Consider the following 20,101-nt stretch of genomic DNA (forward strand, 5'->3'; position numbering starts at 1 on the left):
TGCTCGGGCCAGCATTCTGTTTATAAAGTGATACTGGCAATGGCAGATGACAAGACTAGGTCGTCCTCTTCCTCTTTTATTCTTCAACCTTTCCAATTCTTCCAAATCTCTTTTTATCGTCCATGTTTAGTGTGTCCACAGTGGTAAATAGAGATAATATTAGCCCTTCAGTGCCTGGGATTATTCTGCACTGTCAATCACTGATTCGGCCCAATGGGGCACTTTGATGTGTGTTAGGACTTGGTGAGTCGACTATTAATTGAACATCACAGTCAAGCCAATCAAAGCCTCCGAATTCCTCATCCTCTATCAGCACAGCCGCAGTGAATGGCCTCATTTTAGCCTCTTGGGCATGTTATCGTTGCAAATGAGTTGGTTATCAACAACAGCCTAGGCTATGGGGCTTAAACAAATAAACAGTCCAAGGGTAGATCAGTGGAGTTCCACTGTGTGCCGCTCTACAGTAGCACAGTCATTTTGTTTAAACATGTGCTTGGTTGTTTTCTGAATATGTGTATTTTGTTTTGATTTCTAGCGCACAGATTGGGCTGTAGAGATAAATATTTGCTGTTATGGAAGGTTAAAAATAGGTTGTTTTTTGGCAGGCGCGCCAAGTGCTTAGGCTGAATCTCTGAATATGAAAAACTAATGACTGAAAGTAGGCTATACAGTGTTTAGTCACTTGATGTGCAGCACAACGTTACCAAAACAACAAAGAGAAAGAAGGCGTTAAGAAAGAGGTGGGCTATCTGGTTGTACTCGGTCTCGCTGTAATTTCCTGTAACAGCGGGCATGGCTCTGGTTCTCTAGGCAAACAGTCTGCCTTTGAAGAATGATTTGAAAATATACATTTTAATAAGGTGCACTGAGGCGCGGCAAACGAAACACAAGAAAAAAGATAAAAAGGAGATTGCATATCTGAAAAAAGCTGATGATAGGAGTGAGGGGGCAAATAAAGGAGAGACAGAGAATAATGGGGGTAAGGAGAGGACTTGTAACAGCAAGGTGTTTTTTCTTTAATTGAAGTGGCTGGGGAATGTAAAATAGAATGGGACGCTTTGGGCAAATCAGTTGTGAACATGTTGTGAATGTAGAGCACTTTAGTGCCGTTTTTAATCTGCTACACAAAATAATGCAAATATCACAGACGTCTGCGCTGGCTGCCTGTTATTTCTCCACATAATGAAGCCACCTCTCCCATCAAGTCTTTTCTTTCAGGCAATCAGACAGCTGCTTGAGTCATTTCACACTGTTTGTTTGAAGATGGAAAAGAAAATTGACAAGTTTGGCCCCTAATACAAAAGTCTGACTATCCCTACAATTTGTGCATTTGATTTTTTTTTTTTTTTTACTTTGTTATTGCTGTGGACATCCCTCAGCTCTCCGTCACCCTCTCCGCCTTTCTCTCATGTCTCACTCATCTCTTGTTTCTATACTCTCTCTTTCCCATCCTTCTATTTTTAGGTAGAGTGTCTTTAATTATGCATGTTGTCATAGTGCTTTTAGTATTACTGTCGTTTAAGATGATGACGTGTGTGTGTGTGTGTGTGTGTGTGTGTGTGTGTGTGTGTGTGTGTGTGTGTGTGTGTGTGTGTGTGTGCGCGCATATATCTCTCACAAACAGCAAAATTCCTGTTTTCTGTTTGTTTACCTGGCTGGCTTTGCGTGTGAACACAAACCCAGTGTGAGGACACTGTGTGAAATGTAATCTATGAGGTGATTTGCCCCTTAGGAGACCAGGAGAGCAGACATGACACTGTGGAAAAAGGGAAAAGGAGACAGACTAGATGGATGATAATGCATGCATGCATATATATCTTTTCCTGTTATTCCTGTATATATTATATTAGTCTTGAAAGTTACTGAATGTGCATCAGATTCTTAAAAACACTGTCATTCCTAATTGCAGTTTTTTAATTCCATGAAAAATAAGACATTTATTGCGATCAATGTTTAAAATGTATTTGTAAAATCATTCCATGTGGTTTTAGTGTGCCAAGACGTTAGCCTGGCTTTTGCATTTCCTCACAAACCAGAAGTGTGGGTAGACATGCTGATTTTTCACCATGTTGATACTCACAAGACACACTCTAAACACCGGATTATTTTGCCTGACAAATCTTCCTCTTTCTCTACCTCTGTCATACTGTGCTCCAGTTGCTTTCAATTTACTGGCCTGTCTTTCTTGTGCACCTCAGTCTTTCTCTCATTTATGCTTTAGCAGATGCCTTGCTTCTGTCTCTTCCTTCCTCTCTCTCTGTTTCTTCCTCTCACCTGTGTTCTTCAGGCCAATTGTTTTGTTTTTTTCATCTCCCAATACGTCTCCTCATTAAGCTCTGTCCACCCTCTTTCTCCTCCGCTTCTTTCATCTCCTCTCTGACCATCTCTGTCCCTCCTCTCCCAGCCACTCCATTGTTTTGATATATGACCTAATTACTTGGCTAATTGAGGTTCTTGTAGCTGCCACACAGTTTGGTGGAGGGGAAGTATACTGTATCTGGTCCCCATTACAAAATATATGTGAAGGTCACGGTCAGTATGACTATTCTTACTTTCTACTCACAGGCAATTACTGTATGTTTAAACACACAAGCTAATGAGTTTTCAATCACATAGAAGGCATACAGAGTATCTTTACATGATGTTTTTTTGTCAACTACTGTACGCTCAGTCACCAATACCACAGTTCCCTTGGCTATAATATGACTTGCAGTCTTCCGTCAGCTCATTTCTCTCCCAAATGGCTCAATGTTCTGAATTTTATCTCTGAACAAAGGAAATGACTGGTGTATAATTGCTTTTAAACACAATTATGTTCACTAATATGCATCCCATTCTGTAGATTTTTTCGATGACAAATTAATCTTTGGTGCCCTTTTAAAGAAAGCCTGAAGCACTCATTTCACTCTCCTCTCCTCTCCCCCCTCCTGCTTTTCACAGGATATCTTGCCCTCTTCATTTCCCACTCTTTTCTTTACTTTTGCTGAACAAGCCGTTTCTTTCTTTCACTATTGACTGCTTGTCAGAAGATAGCAGATGCAGGACCGAGCAGGTCTACGTCTCCTCCCGATCTGTCTGCTATACAGGAGGTTTTCTTTATTCTCACTTTCTGGTTACTTTGATAAAAGGGGTTGTGTTGATCTTGGAAGTGTTTGTCAGATTTGTAACCTTGTAAATATACAACAAAAATACAAGAAATGACATTGACTTAAATGTGTGGCATTTTATATGCTTGTTTGTCATTTTTACAAACGATGCAGTGACACACAGTAGATTAAAGGATTCCTGGTTGGTGAAAGTCTCGTTTTCCAGGTCAGACTATGTTTTTCTTTGTGCGTGTAAATGTATTATTGTATTTTAAGCATTGAGTTAAGCACTTATTTCACAATGAGACGGCTCTTGAAGAAACCATGCAGGACATTAGTGTTTAGTGAGACTACTGATGTAAACATGGCCCAAACCGTTTTGGTTCCTAAGCAGAAAGTGATTTGACCAAACAATATCTGTTCAGTGAAGTTCAGCAAAGTGCAAACATAAAAAAAGTTCAACACATGATTATTTATTTAACTGCCCTAAATTATTTAAGAATATGAATAGAGGACTTCAAGTTTATAATTTGTTCCTGGAATTTGTTGGAGGCTCTGAGCAGCTGCTAACTGTATCTTGCTTATGCCTTGGGCAAGCTACTGTATGCACATATTCTTAGGTGAAAATTTTTGAGAGGATGGGAACATTAACCATTATAGATCATCTCTTTCACCTTTTTTTCCGATGGAGGGCTCTCTGAACTTTAACTACTTTTTGTGGTACATTGTCTGCTTTTTGATATACCTTTATTATTCAGGAATAGATTGACACATCTCTATAGATAGATTAGATATGATAAATACACAAATGTGACTGAATGGTACCTTGTAGTAAAACCTTTCTCACTTTTTCTCAGCGTGCTAAAATGGCATCTAATAAACATCCACATGCAATTTTGTTAAGAGGCGATGCCAGTCTGGAAAATTAGGCTACCTTTCACTAGCAGCAGAGGAGTCTCTTAAGACTTCAAATCAATCCCTGAGCATAAGCTTTTTAATCATCTATTCAACCCAGTGTACAGTATGTTGACAGCCGCTATTGAGGATGATTTTCCCCAAAAGCTTTAATTCACTTTCCATCTGCTTCAAAGTACCGACTTGTACGAGCACATTCAGCCTTGCCTTTGCCAACATCAGAGATCAAATGTTTCATTCAAGGACGCACTTTCTAGAAAGGGAGGAAAGCCCGATAATCATTCATGTTCCCTGTCCTGATTTCACAGGTGATGCACCAGGCATAAACTCATCTCTCTTCTAGTTGAAGCTACCACCGCCCCCTGCTGTTCATCACGGCAAGCTCGGCGCAGTTTGTCCTTATTTTCTCAAGCCATGAATCTTGCATGTAGTAGATATTTTGATCCAATGACAGTGCATATTCCACAGGCAGCTGTGTTCCATCTCATCGGATACAGACGTCTGCTTCTCTGCCGCTGCTGATGGAGGAAAGTCTTTGGCATCTCATTATTAATTGAATTAAGGGAGGTATTTCTGGAGCAAGGTGAGTTCTGAGCCTGGTAACAAAGAATTATTTATGGTGTGCTTTGAAATTCCCAGGCACTAATGGGACGGAGCACATCACTGTCCGTACGGATAAGAACGTTGATGCTCACACACAGACACAATCTCCTGCTTTCACTTAAATACAAACCAGCCTGGGCAGAGGTGCTTTGGCTCAGCGGTAGGTCAAAGTATGAAATATAACAACCTTGTCGTATAATTTGACACATAAAATAGGCAGTAAGTGACTAGATGTCTACAAGGGACTGGTTTTTAGATAGAACAGTAGTAGGGAGTAATCTGCATCCTAATGACCATTAAGAACAACTCTTACAAATCAAAATGTCAAAGGTGCACTTCCCTATCTAGTAGGCTTTAAAATGAATCTCTTGGAAAATGGCAGGGCATAAAATTGTTGAAAATCTGCATATTTGGTGAATGTGATTAAAAAAGAAAATTCATATGTGCTGCAAGGGAAGCTCAGCATATCTAGTTCAATCACGTGAAGACGCCTACCTTCTCCACTGATCCTTTACTCTGTACTGGTATACTGAATTGACCTTGGTGCTAATGAGCTGCTAGAGATACAGAATAGCTGGTAGCCCTGAGGTCAAACTGGGGACACCAGAAAAGGAAACATGGCCATACAGTGATGAAGCTCTCACACTAATACACTGTAAATTCTAATTAGTTAACGTTACTTTTAAAAAAAAGTAGGCAAACCGACAGCCTTAAAAAAGCTAAGTGGAATAGATATTGTACTAACAAATGCTTATTTCATATAGTATACTTACACTTGAGTTTAAGTAATTTAAAGAATCTGTATAGAGTATTTGATCATTCACTTTAGATGTACTCTACTATACTTTGTACAGTGGTTCCATTTAGTTTGTATGATATTCTTTCTGAGAAGTTTCAGACCCTTCTACCCTGTTTTGGGAGATTCTCTTTCAGTTATATCAAAGGCATCACATTATTTCATCAGGTTTATGTACACTAACACCAACGCTAGATAATCAACAACACAGAACCTATTAGCGGTGTGCACGCAAAATACACCTGGAGCACACAGCATGATCTTACTTGTATAATAATATTGAGACCTCTAACTGAGCTTTGTAAAACACTTAAAGACACAAAAGATGTAAAATGCTATTTAGATGAATGATGAATGCACTTCTATAGTTAATTGCTACTTTAATTCAGCATATTTGCAGCAGGTTGTGATGGGACATCAAGGGATTATTTGTAAGTTGTCAAAAGAAAAAAAAAAGAAAACCTGAATTCTCTTTCAATTAAAACATTGCAAAAACAAAATAAGACACAGCAGCTTGGCATCACCTGTGTCATATTTAGCACTGCAGATTTTACATCCAGGATTGAAAGCTATCAGTGTTGGATAGAAAAGGAACTACACTGTCAGAAATGTCAGGATTATTTTTGTCTTTGCTGTAATGCCAGGTATGGCCCAGGTGCCATCAACTTGGGTACACTCTGCTCTCCAAAATCAGGTGTGATTACAGCATTGAGAATTGAGGAAAAGGACGGTTAGAGGAGAAACAAGAGGGGTCGTGGGTGTGTGAAGATGGAAAGGAGGGCTGGGTCATCACTCTGATGTTGTTTTTTTTTGGTTTTTTTCCTCTGATGTGACCCTGACTCAATCTACTCCATATTCTGTGCAGGATTTAATAATCTATGAATATATTAAAACATCCATTTATCAGTGCATTATTTTGTTTATGTCCTCTAATAACTTTGGGTCTCACTCACCGCATTAATAACCTCAGCCCCATGGCGACTGCATGCTACACATCGGTTTCAAGGTTGACTATGCTGTGTAAAAGAATCCCTCACTAATCCAGACTTCAGCCTCCTACCTCACTGCCCCATCCATCCAGAAAATCTCCTGGGACATGCCTTTGGTTCACGTGCATGAATCTATCATTAGGAATTATGTAGAAAAGTGATTTGCTTCTAGCTAGTAACTATAACTGATATTTTTTTTCTTTTTCTCCAAACTAGCTATGTCTTTAAGGTCATGGCTAGAAGCTCCTTTAACAGTGGATTGGGATTCATGTGGGATAGTGCACAGGGTTCCCATCAGACATATGTGATTTTACATTGTTTGAAGGGGAGAGACAGAAAGAAACAAGCTTTGCGAGTAGAAAAGAGATTTGCGGAATGTAAGTTTAATAATAATTTTCGGACTTTTGTTTACTTTGGAGCCATTCCAGCAGATATGACTATTTGCTTAACCTACATTCAGAAAACTATTTTCAAAAAAGTGCAGTCAAATCAGTACAGAGGAGGGCGATCCAACAAAGAAGCCTTTATATTATCACTTTACATTTAAAATCACCACTTACAGTATACTCATACTTACCCTTTGTGTGGAGGCTCTGTAAGACTGGCAAATGGTAAATAATGACCTGCCATTGAAACAGGATGAGAAGTGAAAGAGATTTGAACATGACAACAGCAAAAGGACAAGGGAGGAAGAAGAGGGAACTAAATTATCCCTGTCAGCCTCCACTCTTCAAGACTTCCTTCAGCTGAACTGTGCTGATATTTTTCTTTATCCTGTACTTTATGTTGGTTTTTACTTGGCCATTCACTCCACTTATTGTAGCTGCTATTATTCAGACCACATAGTACCGTCGAGTGAAATGGACCTGCTTTGCTCAGTGATATCCTGGTGCGCAAAAACACTTCACACTCAGGAACTCTCAGGGGAGACTTTAGTTTTGTGGATAAAACATCCTAATCAGTCCAACAACCAGAGCAGATATTTTTTGTTTTATTTTTTTCTGGTTTCCAGGAATAAGTAAACCTCTTTAAAATGCCATATGTCATCTTTTTACCTCAGGGGATATGATGGTGATTTGGCTGTTGACTTGGTGATAGTTTCTCCATAGGAATGGCAACATGCTGTGACAGAAACAGAAGGAAGAAGAAATGATCAGAAACAGGAAAGTGAACACCATAAAAAGAACTTCAAAGTTTATCTCTTAATACTGAAATATTTTGAGTCAATCAATTAATCAATCAAACTTAATTTGTATAACATATTTCAAACAGGTCAGTGAAATTCAAAGTGCTTCATAGATGATTGACAAGCTGATATTAAGACATTACAAATGCAAACAGTATTGCAGCGATGATCACAGCATCATTGTCTTACTTTGCCGATAATCTGTTACATTTTTTAAAAATATTTAAAACTTAAAACCACTGAAATACTAGCAGACAAGCAGGATGCAAACAATGAAGCACTGCAGAGAATATGTATGACTCAATCAGGTAAATCAATATGAAGAAAAACAAAAATGCACATGGTTGGAAGGTTTTGGTGTTTGACCCAGTATGGGAACTAAAGTCGGGATTTTTAGTCCCTATAATGGGTCAAACACCAAAACCACTCAGTCCTATATTTAATGGAACTGGATAGTATTATTTGTTAGACCCTTCATGTCTGGTAAATCTTTCAAATCCATGCCCCAAGTTAGTACCGGTGGTTTTCTGTTGTAAATTTGTATTTTCCAACCCAAAACAAGATTACCTGTAGCCTCAGATTAGCGGAATAACTACAAACATCTGTTGAAGTCAGTTTTAACACTTTTTAAAAAAAAGTTCTTTTAAACTTTTATCTGTGTTTAGGGGTGTGCTAGTGTTTGGATTTCTAAAGTGCTACGGTGCAGTATATTGCAACATTAAGGTGAACAGTTGATGCTTTGATTGGTTAAGTAGGTTATTTGCTTTTATCTTGTACATACAGTAGAATGATCATGCAACAGCTGTTAAAAATGTGCACTGTTCACTTATTTCATCGAGTTTGCCTCATTGTATTGTCAGAATGGATCCTCACACTGCATCTGCACTGTTACTGGGCAGACTGGCTTCATTATAGTCTCATCTTCATTATAGTCCCATTAGAACAGTCCATGCTTGTTGGTTTGGAAACCTGGGAGCTGATCCAGTGACATCAAAGCACTGGCCACTGTAGTGGAGTCACTGGGAAAAGCAGTAAACATGAGATCAATAACCCTTATGCAAAAATGTAGTGAATACAAAACTATTTTGATTTGCACATTTTCACTTACCTGACGGTATTTAATGTATCCCAATATGATTGGCTAACTGAGTTTTAGCATCAACACAAAAATACTTTCTCCTGCCTCATTTTGCTGAATGTATGCACATTTTTTTTCAACAACAGAAGTTTTTTTCCACCTTGAAAGTCTATATGCCTCCTGAATATGACACTGACTTAACATCTGCAGCTGTGTGATTGCTGTAAAGACTGTTGTGACAGGTCTGTACCAACTATGGTTGTACTTGTGGAGTTGATAAACCCAGACCGGCTGTTTCACACTGATGTTTGACCCACATATGTCAAAGGTGACTCTTCTAGTGTGAAAAAGGTAAGGCACCCCTTCTGCAGCAGCAGAGATAGGCCATTCAGTCAGTGTTGATCCCCTCTCAGTGCTTTGCCAGAATCCTTCCAGCTCTATGTGAAACATGATCTGTCACATGGGGTCCGTTGCCTTGGGGCTCTCATCCTCTGTCACTACCCATATGCCAACATGCTGCCAGTGCCACATCACTGCTGCAAAGTGTATTTAATTGACATGCTTTTATGCAGCATAACTGACCTATCATCTGGTCCTGGCTGGACACCCCCACTTCCCTATGTTTCTTATGCACACACTTTCTTTTTCTCTTTTCCCTCTTTCGTCAGCACTTTGGCAGTAATTCCTGCTTCAGTGAACCTGGGCATACAGTGTATGACTTGATCTGACATGAAAGCTGAAGGCTAGCTATTATAGCCCTGTATTAAAGCCCATGAGTGGGGGAGAGAGAGAGAGAGAGGAAAAGAGAGGCCGGTCAGTATGGCGTAATTCAATAACAACAATAACAGCATCCTCAGCCTATCCTCAGACCCTGAGAGGATGAGAGAAAGTGAGAGAGGGAGAGAGAGAGGGGGAGAGAGAGAGAAAGAGAGGGTGAGAGAGGGCTAGTCGCATTACTCAAGAGGAGTAGGCGTGCTCTTGTGCGCTGCATCGTTTGATGATCTCCCCGGTTCCCCCCCTGAACCTCCACTCTTTGCTCTCTGCGGGTGAGGTTGGTCAAACAAAACGACTGAGCGGACTTTCCCTGCCGGAGGAGTCGAGCTCGACTTTCCACCGAGCAGCAGAGCCGTGTGCGCCGCACCGGTCAGCGGCGCCACACCGCGGCACTTTGGATAACTCACACAGCTGCCGTTTGTCAAGGCGCATCGCTCATCCGCGTCCCGCACCAAGAATAGCCTAAACACATTGCCATGAATGATTCAGTCAGTCATCTTAGGTGACTTTTGATCTCCTCATTGTTTCTTTTTCTTTTATTTTTTTGGACTCTCTGGAGGGGGAAATTCCACGGTGGCAGCATAAACCCAAAACTCGCACTTCGCGCGTAGGGAGGGTATTTTTTGCCCAAGATGCAGGTGGATCGGAGCTGTGTGGTTTCCAGTGTATGGTGTGCGTGTCTGTTTTTACTTTTTTCCACTATAAGCACCAGGGTCACTGAGGTGGGAGGCTCCCACCAAAGCATCCCTCCGTCCGTGTAAGTAGATGCTCTTTTATGCAAAAGTGCCGCGCATCACTTGATTTTCCAAGTTTCTAAACAGAACTTAATACCGTAGTTATTTGAGTCTACAATAGATATTTAATAGCATATTGCGAACTGTTGTTGAATGGTTTCCACTGCTAATTAATGGTGTCTTCATTTTGTGTGATGCTCTCTGTTTTTTCACGTTTCTGTCTCTTGCAATTTCGGTCATAAAGCAGAAGTTACCATGTTGACTGTTCTAAGTTGTTGCCTATATCATACATGTCCTTTTATAAACTGTTTGCTGCATATTGTGTGCTTCCTGCAGGGTGAAGCTGTGGGCTTCAGCTTTTGGTGGGGAGATGAAGTCCATCTCTGCAAAGTACTCTGGCTCCCAGCTGCTGCAGAAGGTGAGTAGGTTTATTGTCTGAATTTATACATCCTGGAATGGCAATACTATAAAAAATATTATTCAGATGTCCACATGACTGAACTTGAGCAAGATTATGTTGTAGCTAGTTTTAGTCTTACAGCAAAAATACTGAGTAAAAGATGAGAGATTTTCTTTTAAAAGAAGCTAGAAATATGCCAAATGGTTTACATTTTTCAAAAAATGTTTCCACCACCTCAGTGTGTAAGCCACACAGGGACACACACTGGATAACATCATTTTGGGGAGCTGAAATTACGTGACGTGGATAAAGTGACTGCTTTAAAAGCTTGAAGATACCTTTTTTAGAGCCTTTTAAAATGTGTGTGGATGTGAAAGACCAGCTTAATGACTGGTGTTGAGTAATTTTTGAGTTGAGAGAAATGTCACTCTTTATCTCTTAAACTGCAGGACCTTTTTTTTTTTTTTTTACCCACTTGAGAATCAGTAATGCATGTTGACTACGTAGGCACAGATTTAAAAGCTTATTCAGAACATGTGCCTTTTTAAATGGGTGTCCAAATCTCAAGCACTCCAGCAGTTGCAGTCACACACACACACACACACACACACACACACACACACACACACGCGTGCTTAAATACACTCTTCGGAAAGCACTCGATTTATGCCAAGCAACTGAATATTCCTCCCATTTCTAACATCCCCTTACCTCTTTTCGTACCTCTCTGCAGTCTTTTCCCATCTCTCTCCCACTCTGCTTTATGGCATTTATGCAAAATTTGAGTGTGATAGAATGCAAATTTTCCAAATGGAGGGTCAGTTGATGAAGCATGAGTTAAAACTGGCTAATGGATAGCTGGTGGATAAAGGGTCAAACTGAACCTAACCTCTCACTGGGCGCACAGACACAATGTTGTGCTTCGGGCCAGAAGTTCAGGGTTCTGCTGGATGCAGAGACCCACTGTGGTGTGTGTCTGCTGTTAGGTGTCACACAGGAGATTTGATATGGCGACGCACAGCTAGGACCTGTGCGCACACATAAAAATACACACACATACACACACGCACTCATAAATGTATGCACATGACCACACACTGCATATTCACATGCACAGTCATATAGACACATACAGGCCTATAGCGTGGATTTCATCAGCTACTGATAAGGCAGAGTAGTGGTGTTATCTTCTTGACAGGATAAAAACTGTTCCCCCTTCTCATCTTTTTCTGCCTCCAAAAAGAAGATAACCCTCCCACAGAGTGACGACCTCTTTATGAAATGCAAATGAAAGCCGCAGGGTTAATTGAGAAAAGAAAAGACTAGAGACCTCTTTGTCAGAAAAGTGTATCTTTTCACACCTATCTGGTATATTGCGCCTTATTGGCAAATACAGTGTTATTCACTGTGCCCACTTGCTGGATCACTGAGTATCGTCAGATGTGCAGGATGTATAAATGCACACATGCACGCATATGCAGGCTGTGGCAACAGTGTCCTGTATATTAGTTATTGTGTGTCCGGTACAGTCCAGCAGCTCTTGTCCAGGGAGAGACCACAGATCCCCCCCTGAGGGCACATATGCTTTTAAATAGGCAGAAAGAATGAGGGATATACACTGTTATACATAGAGAGGAGGATGGTACTGAAAAGATTTGTATGTGTGTATGTGTGTGTTTCCCCTGGGCAGGAGACAGATGGACTCAGTCTCTCTTCAGTTATCTCTCTGACCCTAGCGTAACAAAACTCCCTTGGAAATAACCTCACACACACACACACACACACACACACTATGCATGCAACATGATCTGTATCACACACAGTGTCTTCATACAGAGACACCCATTAAATGTTAAATGTACAGAAAATATGCTTAAAAAATATGTTTTTTCACTGACAAATTAAGGAGGAAAAAATATGGACCAAAAGGTTGGACGTTATATTTTGAATTTTCTTTTTGCCTGACGACGATGAACAAATGTCAAAAGTCTGGCACCTATTACATCTCCAGGTGTTACTTTGTGTTCTCAGCTGAAATGCTACAATTTGAATTTGATATTTCCTTTATGTTGGCTCGGCATTAATTTGATGCTTGATTTGACTTCCAATTTAATTATCTTTCTATGAGAGAGATTCTGAAAAAGTGCAAAAGTGTGATGAATCTAAATTAATAACATAAAACCACGCAATAAATTACTTAATTCCTTTTAATTGAGTGACAGCACTAATCCAAATATATTAGAAGCTTCATTTAATACTTTCATAGATAATTCATATAGATGCTTTCCAGTAGTTCAAGTCATATTGAATGGAAGATCAATTCTGAATGAAAAATATATGGATTAAATGATTGCATGACTGCTAAGTCAGCAAACAGCAACATAATTCCCAGCAGGACATAGATTATTGGAATAATACAAATCTAAATATTTGTAAATAATGAGTTTAGAATAATCGGCAGCTTTGTTTGCTGTTGTTTTCAGAGACAAAATTTGACATCTTAAATATTTTTTTTAATCCAGCTGTAGCAGATTTAGTCTTTCATCCCCTCCTCAAACCTCCCTCTCCTTTTTCCTCTCCTGTCCTGATCTGTCCTCCCTCTCCACGCCACAGCCCGCTTCCTGTATCCATCGGAAACAGCTCTTGTTTCAAGGTTATACCAGTCAGGGCATGTGTGTATGTGTGTGTGTGTGTGTGTGTGAGAGAGAGAGTGTGTGTGTCTGTCCCTGTAGAAGGAAAATCATGATCAATAACCCCTTCAATTTTTTTTTTTAATAAAAATCAAATGTTAGCAGTATACTCATTAGTGTATGTACAAATACAATACATATTACATTCATACACTGTATATAGACAAACCCACACATCCATACCCAGGAATGCAGACTTATGTTTGAGACGTACTAAACATCTCCCACTGATAGTTAGAATTAGCTCTGTGTGTTTTAGCCTCTTCGCTGCTATTCTGTTGAAATCTTTAATTTCATGTATCATTGAACAACCTGTCTATATGAGCCAGCCTGGCTCTGTGTGTGTGTATGTGTTGCTGGCTGGACTAGTTTTCACCTCACTGACGTTATGGCTCCCTGGAATCAAAATAGTGGGACATTATTCCACGCTGAAATAACTTGAAGCCTCTTGGTAATGGATGATACAAGACAAATGATGATTCTTTGGGATCGTCACCGCAGCCTGTCTCGAAAGTTATCCGTGCACGCGTGCTTTTCCTATTTTTAAAAGCGTACGCTGTATCCGCGGGCGAGGAATAGGCAGCAGACGTATGTGTTTGCAGTGCGTGTGTTAAGTTTGCATACCTACTTAAAGCACGCTCAATCACACATACACACGCCGTCTCTCTCACATTCAAGAGGCGCATATGCTGAGCAAAAGAGCAGAGGATGATAGGAAGGTGTAATGATGTGTGACAAGAGTATGCTGGAATCGATTTGCCTGGATGGGGAAGAGGAGCGTGTGTGTGTGTGTGTGTGTGTGTGTGTGTGTGTGTGTGTGTGTGTGTGTGTGTGTGTGTGTGTGTGTGTGTGTGCATGTATGGTGCCATACCATTTCTCCTTTAACACCAAGTAGCTTAGCACAGGAAGCCACGGATATGTCTGCTGACAGTATGAAGACAGAGTGGAGTGGTTCCTCAAAAAGAAGCAGGGGATAAAAAATAAATGCCGGTATTGAAGTCGTCCAGTGAAGTGAAGAGGCGCAAGACTTACAGAGACACGCAACATGCACATGCTGGATTTATGGAGTATAGAGAGGAAGCGTTACACAGAGGGAGGAGAAAATTTTTGAAGGCTACGTTCATACACTTTCCAGCAGCTGTGCAGTAGCCCTGCGGTGATGAAAACCCTAAAAATTAAAACTAAAAGTGTCACATTTTCAGAAAAATAAGGCTTTCAAAGAATCTTAAAAATCCAAAAGGTCGAAGGAGTTTGTCAAACATGATGGATTAAGTTATTTCCACTCAATAGCATTATGTTTTGGTCTATTGGAGACCTTTCTATGAGACTTGTTTCACACAAACAGAATTCATAAATCTACAGAAGGCAGTTTCATGTTTGTCTGTTCTGGAAAAATCTGTTTTTGTTCTGAATATGTATTTTAGTCACACTGACTAGATTTAAGAGCATGACTAATTGTCTAATTTTGAAGTGGAAATGATTATGCATTTCATTTTTTCACATTCATTTAAAATTAATCACACATTCAGATGACAACAGTGGAAGAATGACTCTTGCTTTTGCTGTTTGGGGAACTGTATTATGAGCTGATGAAATGTTTTATATTTTCCACTCAGTACTCATGATAAACAGCACTTAAAGTTTTAATTTGATTTAGCTTTCCTTTTTTTAAAAAAAATATATAAATATTTCATCACCACACTTGATAAAAAGGAATTGATTTAAGTGCCTTGTAATTCCTATGCAAATTACTCTCAACAAACATTTTGGGATTGTTTTATTTATGTTAGACATTGATTATTGTGATATAGTATATAGTGTATGCGCAATACTAGAATGATTTCTGTGTTATATTGTGCATGTATGGAGGACACTCAGTACTGGACATATTGAGGTCATGTCCAGGAGTAGGAATTTATATTCTACAAATACACACAAATTACACACTGTATTTTTATGATAATTCTGTCCTTTTTTAGACCCAATATCTTTAAATGTGACTGTGACTTTGAGGCAAATAAATACAAAATATGGCATTCAGGGAAATAGTATTTCTCCTCTGAATTATGTTCATTAAGAAGACTTTGAAACAGCATTTAGAAAATCATGAAGGGAGATATATTATCAGAAGAGTTTTGGCTAGTGACATTTTTTTTAGGGGATGGGATTGTGTTTTAGACCCATGACCTCAGTATTCTTAAAATCCTGGCGGCTATTTGTACGTTGATTGTATTGTCTTCAGTTGTCTTGTTTTGTTTTTTATCTTGTGGTGTGTTAAATGTTATACTAGCGGACTGCAGTGGAAATAAGCCTTCAGGCTTTGTTGTGTTTTCATCCTCTGTGATTGTTAGTGTATGTAATGACTGCAGTGCAGTGTTATGTGTGTTATTTAAATCATCAAATAAATTAATTCATTCATTCATTCATACGGCACTGTCTGCTGTTTGTAAACTGCTGCGTTTCTGCCTGGTTGAAAAAAAAAAAAGCGATACTGATCAAATAATAGCTTTCACCTGAGTTTCCAAAATGCATTCCATCAGTGCACAGAGAAAATTAGTGGGTTATTACTTTGTTTGATTTGGATTTTTTTTTCACTGTTAAGGTGGTTATTTTCCTGCTAAGGTAGGAAAATAAGCTCTTATTTGGGTTCACAAAAAAATCAAAATTGTGGTCAAACTGCGTCGCTTCAGACAAATTTTCAAGATCAGTTTTACTTATTTCTCTTTTTGCCCTTTATTTGCCTTTCTTGCCCCATGGATGACTCTGTGTATCTGTATATGTGTGTGTTTGTGTGTGTGTGTCTGTGTTGAAGTGTTGGGGGAAGTATGTGCGATGGTGCCAATCTGCTGCCAAGGGTGGGTGATGGCTGAGGCGTTCCAGTGTAACAGTGTGTCAGTGAGGGGGAGACGGCGGCAGATTAGATTTAGCTTTGGGAAAATTGAATAGCTGTCAGGTTTGGTTCAGCACGACTGGCGATGAGGTGAGGGAAGGGGGTGTGTAGGGGTGTGTACTGATGACTGTCCCTCTTTCCCTAACCTCCCCTAACCCTCCCATCACTTCTCTAGCTTCACTCTCCCTCCCTCTCTTGTTCTCATTGACCAAAGCATGATCTTGCTAAATTTGATTCCTCCACGGCTCATGAAGGGAGACGATGGAGAAAGAAATGTGTGTGTGTGTGTGTGTGTGTGTGTGTGTGTGTAAAAGAGAGAGAAAGAAAGAGCGGGTAAAGAAGGAGGAATACCGTGTCACAGAGTTAATTACAGCGTTAGCAGACGGGTTTGCAGCCTGTGCTGCTATCCTTTCATGTCCTAGCAGTTCAGCTTTAGCCAACACAGCCACTCACTCATACTGTAATTAGTGCTTTGTTGGTGAGAAAAAGCACGAGAAAAGCAACTGTGAATCAAACACCCAGCCTTTACTGTAGAGAGCTCAGGAGCAGGGAGCGAGGCCCTTTGCTACCGGATTAAAGAACTTAAATTCTTAAAGAGCACAACTGCTGACGCTGTGTTTGTGAGCTCAGAAAATCAAGTGTCTTTTGATGACTTGTTGTGCCGTTTACCTCTTTGATTTATCCCCAACCTCTCTGACCAAGTTTATTTGCCAGCGTGAAAAGTGTTTGATTTAGTAGTTCATTTGCGTTTGTAAAGAAGTTGATTTTTCTTTCCTAGTTTCTGAAGTTCTTGCAGAAGATGCACACATAGCGTTTGCATAAAGTGTAACACCTTGTGCTCCGTGCTGTTCGGATGATGAATGTGAACACTGGAGATGAATATCCACTGTCATCTGTCATCGGGCTGCTCAGGTTTGGCTCTGCCTCTGTTGGCCTGCAGATAAAGAGTATCTCACCGTGGCTACACCGGACATTAATGGGCACACACTCATACAAACACACACACACACACAGATTTCAATAATTATGACAGATTGTTCATCTGGTATGCTCCAGACTTGATTGCATGCAGAGAGTAAACATTAGCCAGCTTGCTAAAGGGGCAGGGCTAGTACTATTAAGCACATTAACGTGTGCGGCATTGTGTGAAGGACTGTCTGTGACTTGCTGCTGTCTACATCAATCATACTGCCTTGTGTGCTGTAGGTAAAGATGGCCCTTATAAAGCAATACACTGAATAGACAAAAGGACATCAGGCCCATTACAGCTACTCTGTCAATCACAAACCCATCTTGATACAACTTATAGTTCTGGTTTATATGTTATGCTGAGAATCAAAGATGAACTGGCACCCTAGCTCCCTCTTTCTTTCTTATTCACTCACTTTTTCTGTATTACCTTCAGCTTTCTGTCAACTTTTCCCTCTATCAACATTTTCACCCATGAGTTTTTTGCACTCCACCAATTATTTTTTTCCCCCCTTGCACTTTCTCTCTAAGTCTTCTCCCTCCCGCCATCGCTCTGTTTTAATAATGGATAGGATGCAGCTATGGCACTAAAGAATACATGGGAGGGGATCTTGGGACACGCCGGTGTTTGGAGCAAGTGCTGGTGCCCACACCCTCAAAAAATAGTTCTGCTGGCCAAGCACAATGTCCTGCACTCGCTGCTCTCTTGGAGGCCTCAGTGTGTGTCCCAAGTCACCCTCTCCGCCTCTCCATCAACTGCGTCAACACATACACACACACACACACACTCAAACAAACACACACTTAGTTTGACTGTACTTTATGGAGCCCTGCACTGCGTCCCATTTGCACAACACATCTCAGCTGTGAGAGTGCTGCCAAATCCAGCTCAGTGGGACAGCTGCCCCTCCTCCTGATGACCTTCACCTGTACTTGCTATCATCTCACACAAACACTAACTGGCTAACACAAGGCTGGAGGAATACAGCTGTGCATGAGCAGCAATGTGAGATAACACATCAGCACACACACAAATTGCAAAAACTTTTTACTGTACACTCGATCTATGTATATTTATTTTAGTTTTTGTCTTTGTCTTGTTAACATGTCATGTACAGCAATGCGTTTATTGGCTTGAGGCCTGCACTAGCTAATGTACAGATTACACTGAGGTAATGCTGAGCACTGAGCAAGTGACAAATGATTACTTAGACACAGAGGATCACCATAGATCAATGTTGAGACATATTGATTACATGGTGTTGTTGGTATGTGCAGTAAACAAAGACAGATATTGTGTGGCAAGTAAGAGGTCCACATTTAGTCTGCAGAGATGAATTGTTGCTTTTCTAATCAAATTTAATCTGCATACCTGCATACAAATCAATTTAATGTTTTAGGTCCCAGTAATTAACCTGTGACTTATCCAATGGTCACGTGTTCTTTTCTTCTTTTCTTATTGGTTTTTAGTGGCAGTCGGCGTCCAAAATGTCACATTACCGCCATCTACAGGATTTAAACTAAAATCTTGACTGACTAAATAAAATAATAATAACCCCTTCCCACCCATTTCCCACCTTTTCAGGTGTTTGAGAGAAAGTAAAAGCTTCTCTCAACAGCTGCTGCACACCTTCTCCAGAAACTCCCACAACAACCTCCTTGCTGCATCTATGATTACGTCAATTTTCTCAGATTTTCCCTCTACTCTAGTAGTACAGTTAATTAGCATTGCCAAAAAGGCCCAAAACTTCACCTGATCCTTACAAAAACAAAACTCATCGTGTTTTCTGGCTGATTTGTCCTCCTTAGCTTCTTGTCTCACATCACAATATTTCTTACTTCGTCATGCTTAATTCTCTTCTGAGATCTAACCCTGATTATTTCAGCCTTCCTGACTCTCTTTGACAATTATCCTGCCATGCTGCATGATTCCCGTTGCAAAGAAAACACTGTGGATCTTTCTCACGGTCTCCCTCACAGTCATTCTCCCCACATTTACCACATGTGGCAAAATCACTCCTACATACAAACAAACTATGACCAAACTTCCAACTATTTTTGCACTGCAAAGGTTTAGGAACATACGGCCTTACTGCATATGACACGTGAACCAAAAACACTCTATCAGGCAAGTACTCCAAATCAAAGTGAAGGATAACAGATTTAGTTTCATACTTTTCATGCACTACTTCATCAAACATCCTCATTCTATAGCTGTCTGTTAACCCTTTACACTCTTTAAATCTCCTTGCATCCACTCTGCCTGAGACTCCATCAACGACACTATTTATTGGAGCTTTCTTGCTAGGCAACATGTCACTGGATACATATCCATCCCAGAACCCAACACCAAGATTTTTTAAGGCTTTTTCCATCTGTATCTTTGACATACACTTGACAACAATCAAGCTGGAGCGTTTAATGTAGATCAGTTTAACTTCGCCCACTTCTTAATCCATCATGCCACAGTGTGCTTTTCTGACAAAGCTCCACATCCAGCACCTTCTTTCAAACCCCAAATCTTCATTCCAGCCATGTAGGTTTCTTTTTCATGTTCTCTCTCACCATGACTCGATGAATCAACTTTCTTTTTCTTTCTCTTCCCCAAGGCTCTCTCTCTTCTAACTTCAAAATTCTCATCTTCCCTTTCCCTTGTTCCCTCTCCATTCACTTAATCAATGATTAAGTTGAAACAACATTATATCAACTTAATCATTGAATTGGCAAGTTGAGTTTACTGCTGGCTGGGACTCTTCAAAAACCCCTCAATGGTCTTCTCAACTGTTCGGTGGAGCTCAGTTTCAGTTGTGATGTCTTGTTGAATTGTACTTACCTAGACCTGATTGAGCCATCTCTAGCACTCCTTTGAAGTATGTTACAGTAGGTCCATAAAAGCCCTTGAGTGCACTGCGGTTTTCAGAACTACACCTTTTCAGGGGCCTTCCTTCCATGAAGATAGAGGCAGAAAAAATGCTGTTGGCATGTGACCAA

At 40.2% G+C, this 20,101-nt stretch overlaps 1 protein-coding gene across 3 annotated transcripts in view; it reads left to right on the forward strand.

The window, feature by feature from the left end:
* Window positions 1–20,101, forward strand: part of LOC137184579 (voltage-dependent calcium channel subunit alpha-2/delta-3-like) — a 133,168-nt gene that overhangs the window by 2,775 nt on the left and 110,292 nt on the right. For 2 of the 3 annotated variants that reach the window (XM_067592377.1, XM_067592374.1), the window contains exons 3-4: window positions 4,470–10,184; window positions 10,498–10,579. In XM_067592377.1, the coding sequence (XP_067448478.1) occupies window positions 10,060–10,184; window positions 10,498–10,579 (207 nt within the window). In that variant the 5' untranslated portion in view covers window positions 4,470–10,059. The remainder of the gene's footprint in view (window positions 1–4,469; window positions 10,185–10,497; window positions 10,580–20,101) is intronic. The other variant, XM_067592375.1, reaches the window with a different exon arrangement.

This window comes from Thunnus thynnus, chromosome 6 (genome assembly GCF_963924715.1).
Source record: "Thunnus thynnus chromosome 6, fThuThy2.1, whole genome shotgun sequence".
Lineage (NCBI taxonomy): Eukaryota > Metazoa > Chordata > Actinopteri > Scombriformes > Scombridae > Thunnus > Thunnus thynnus.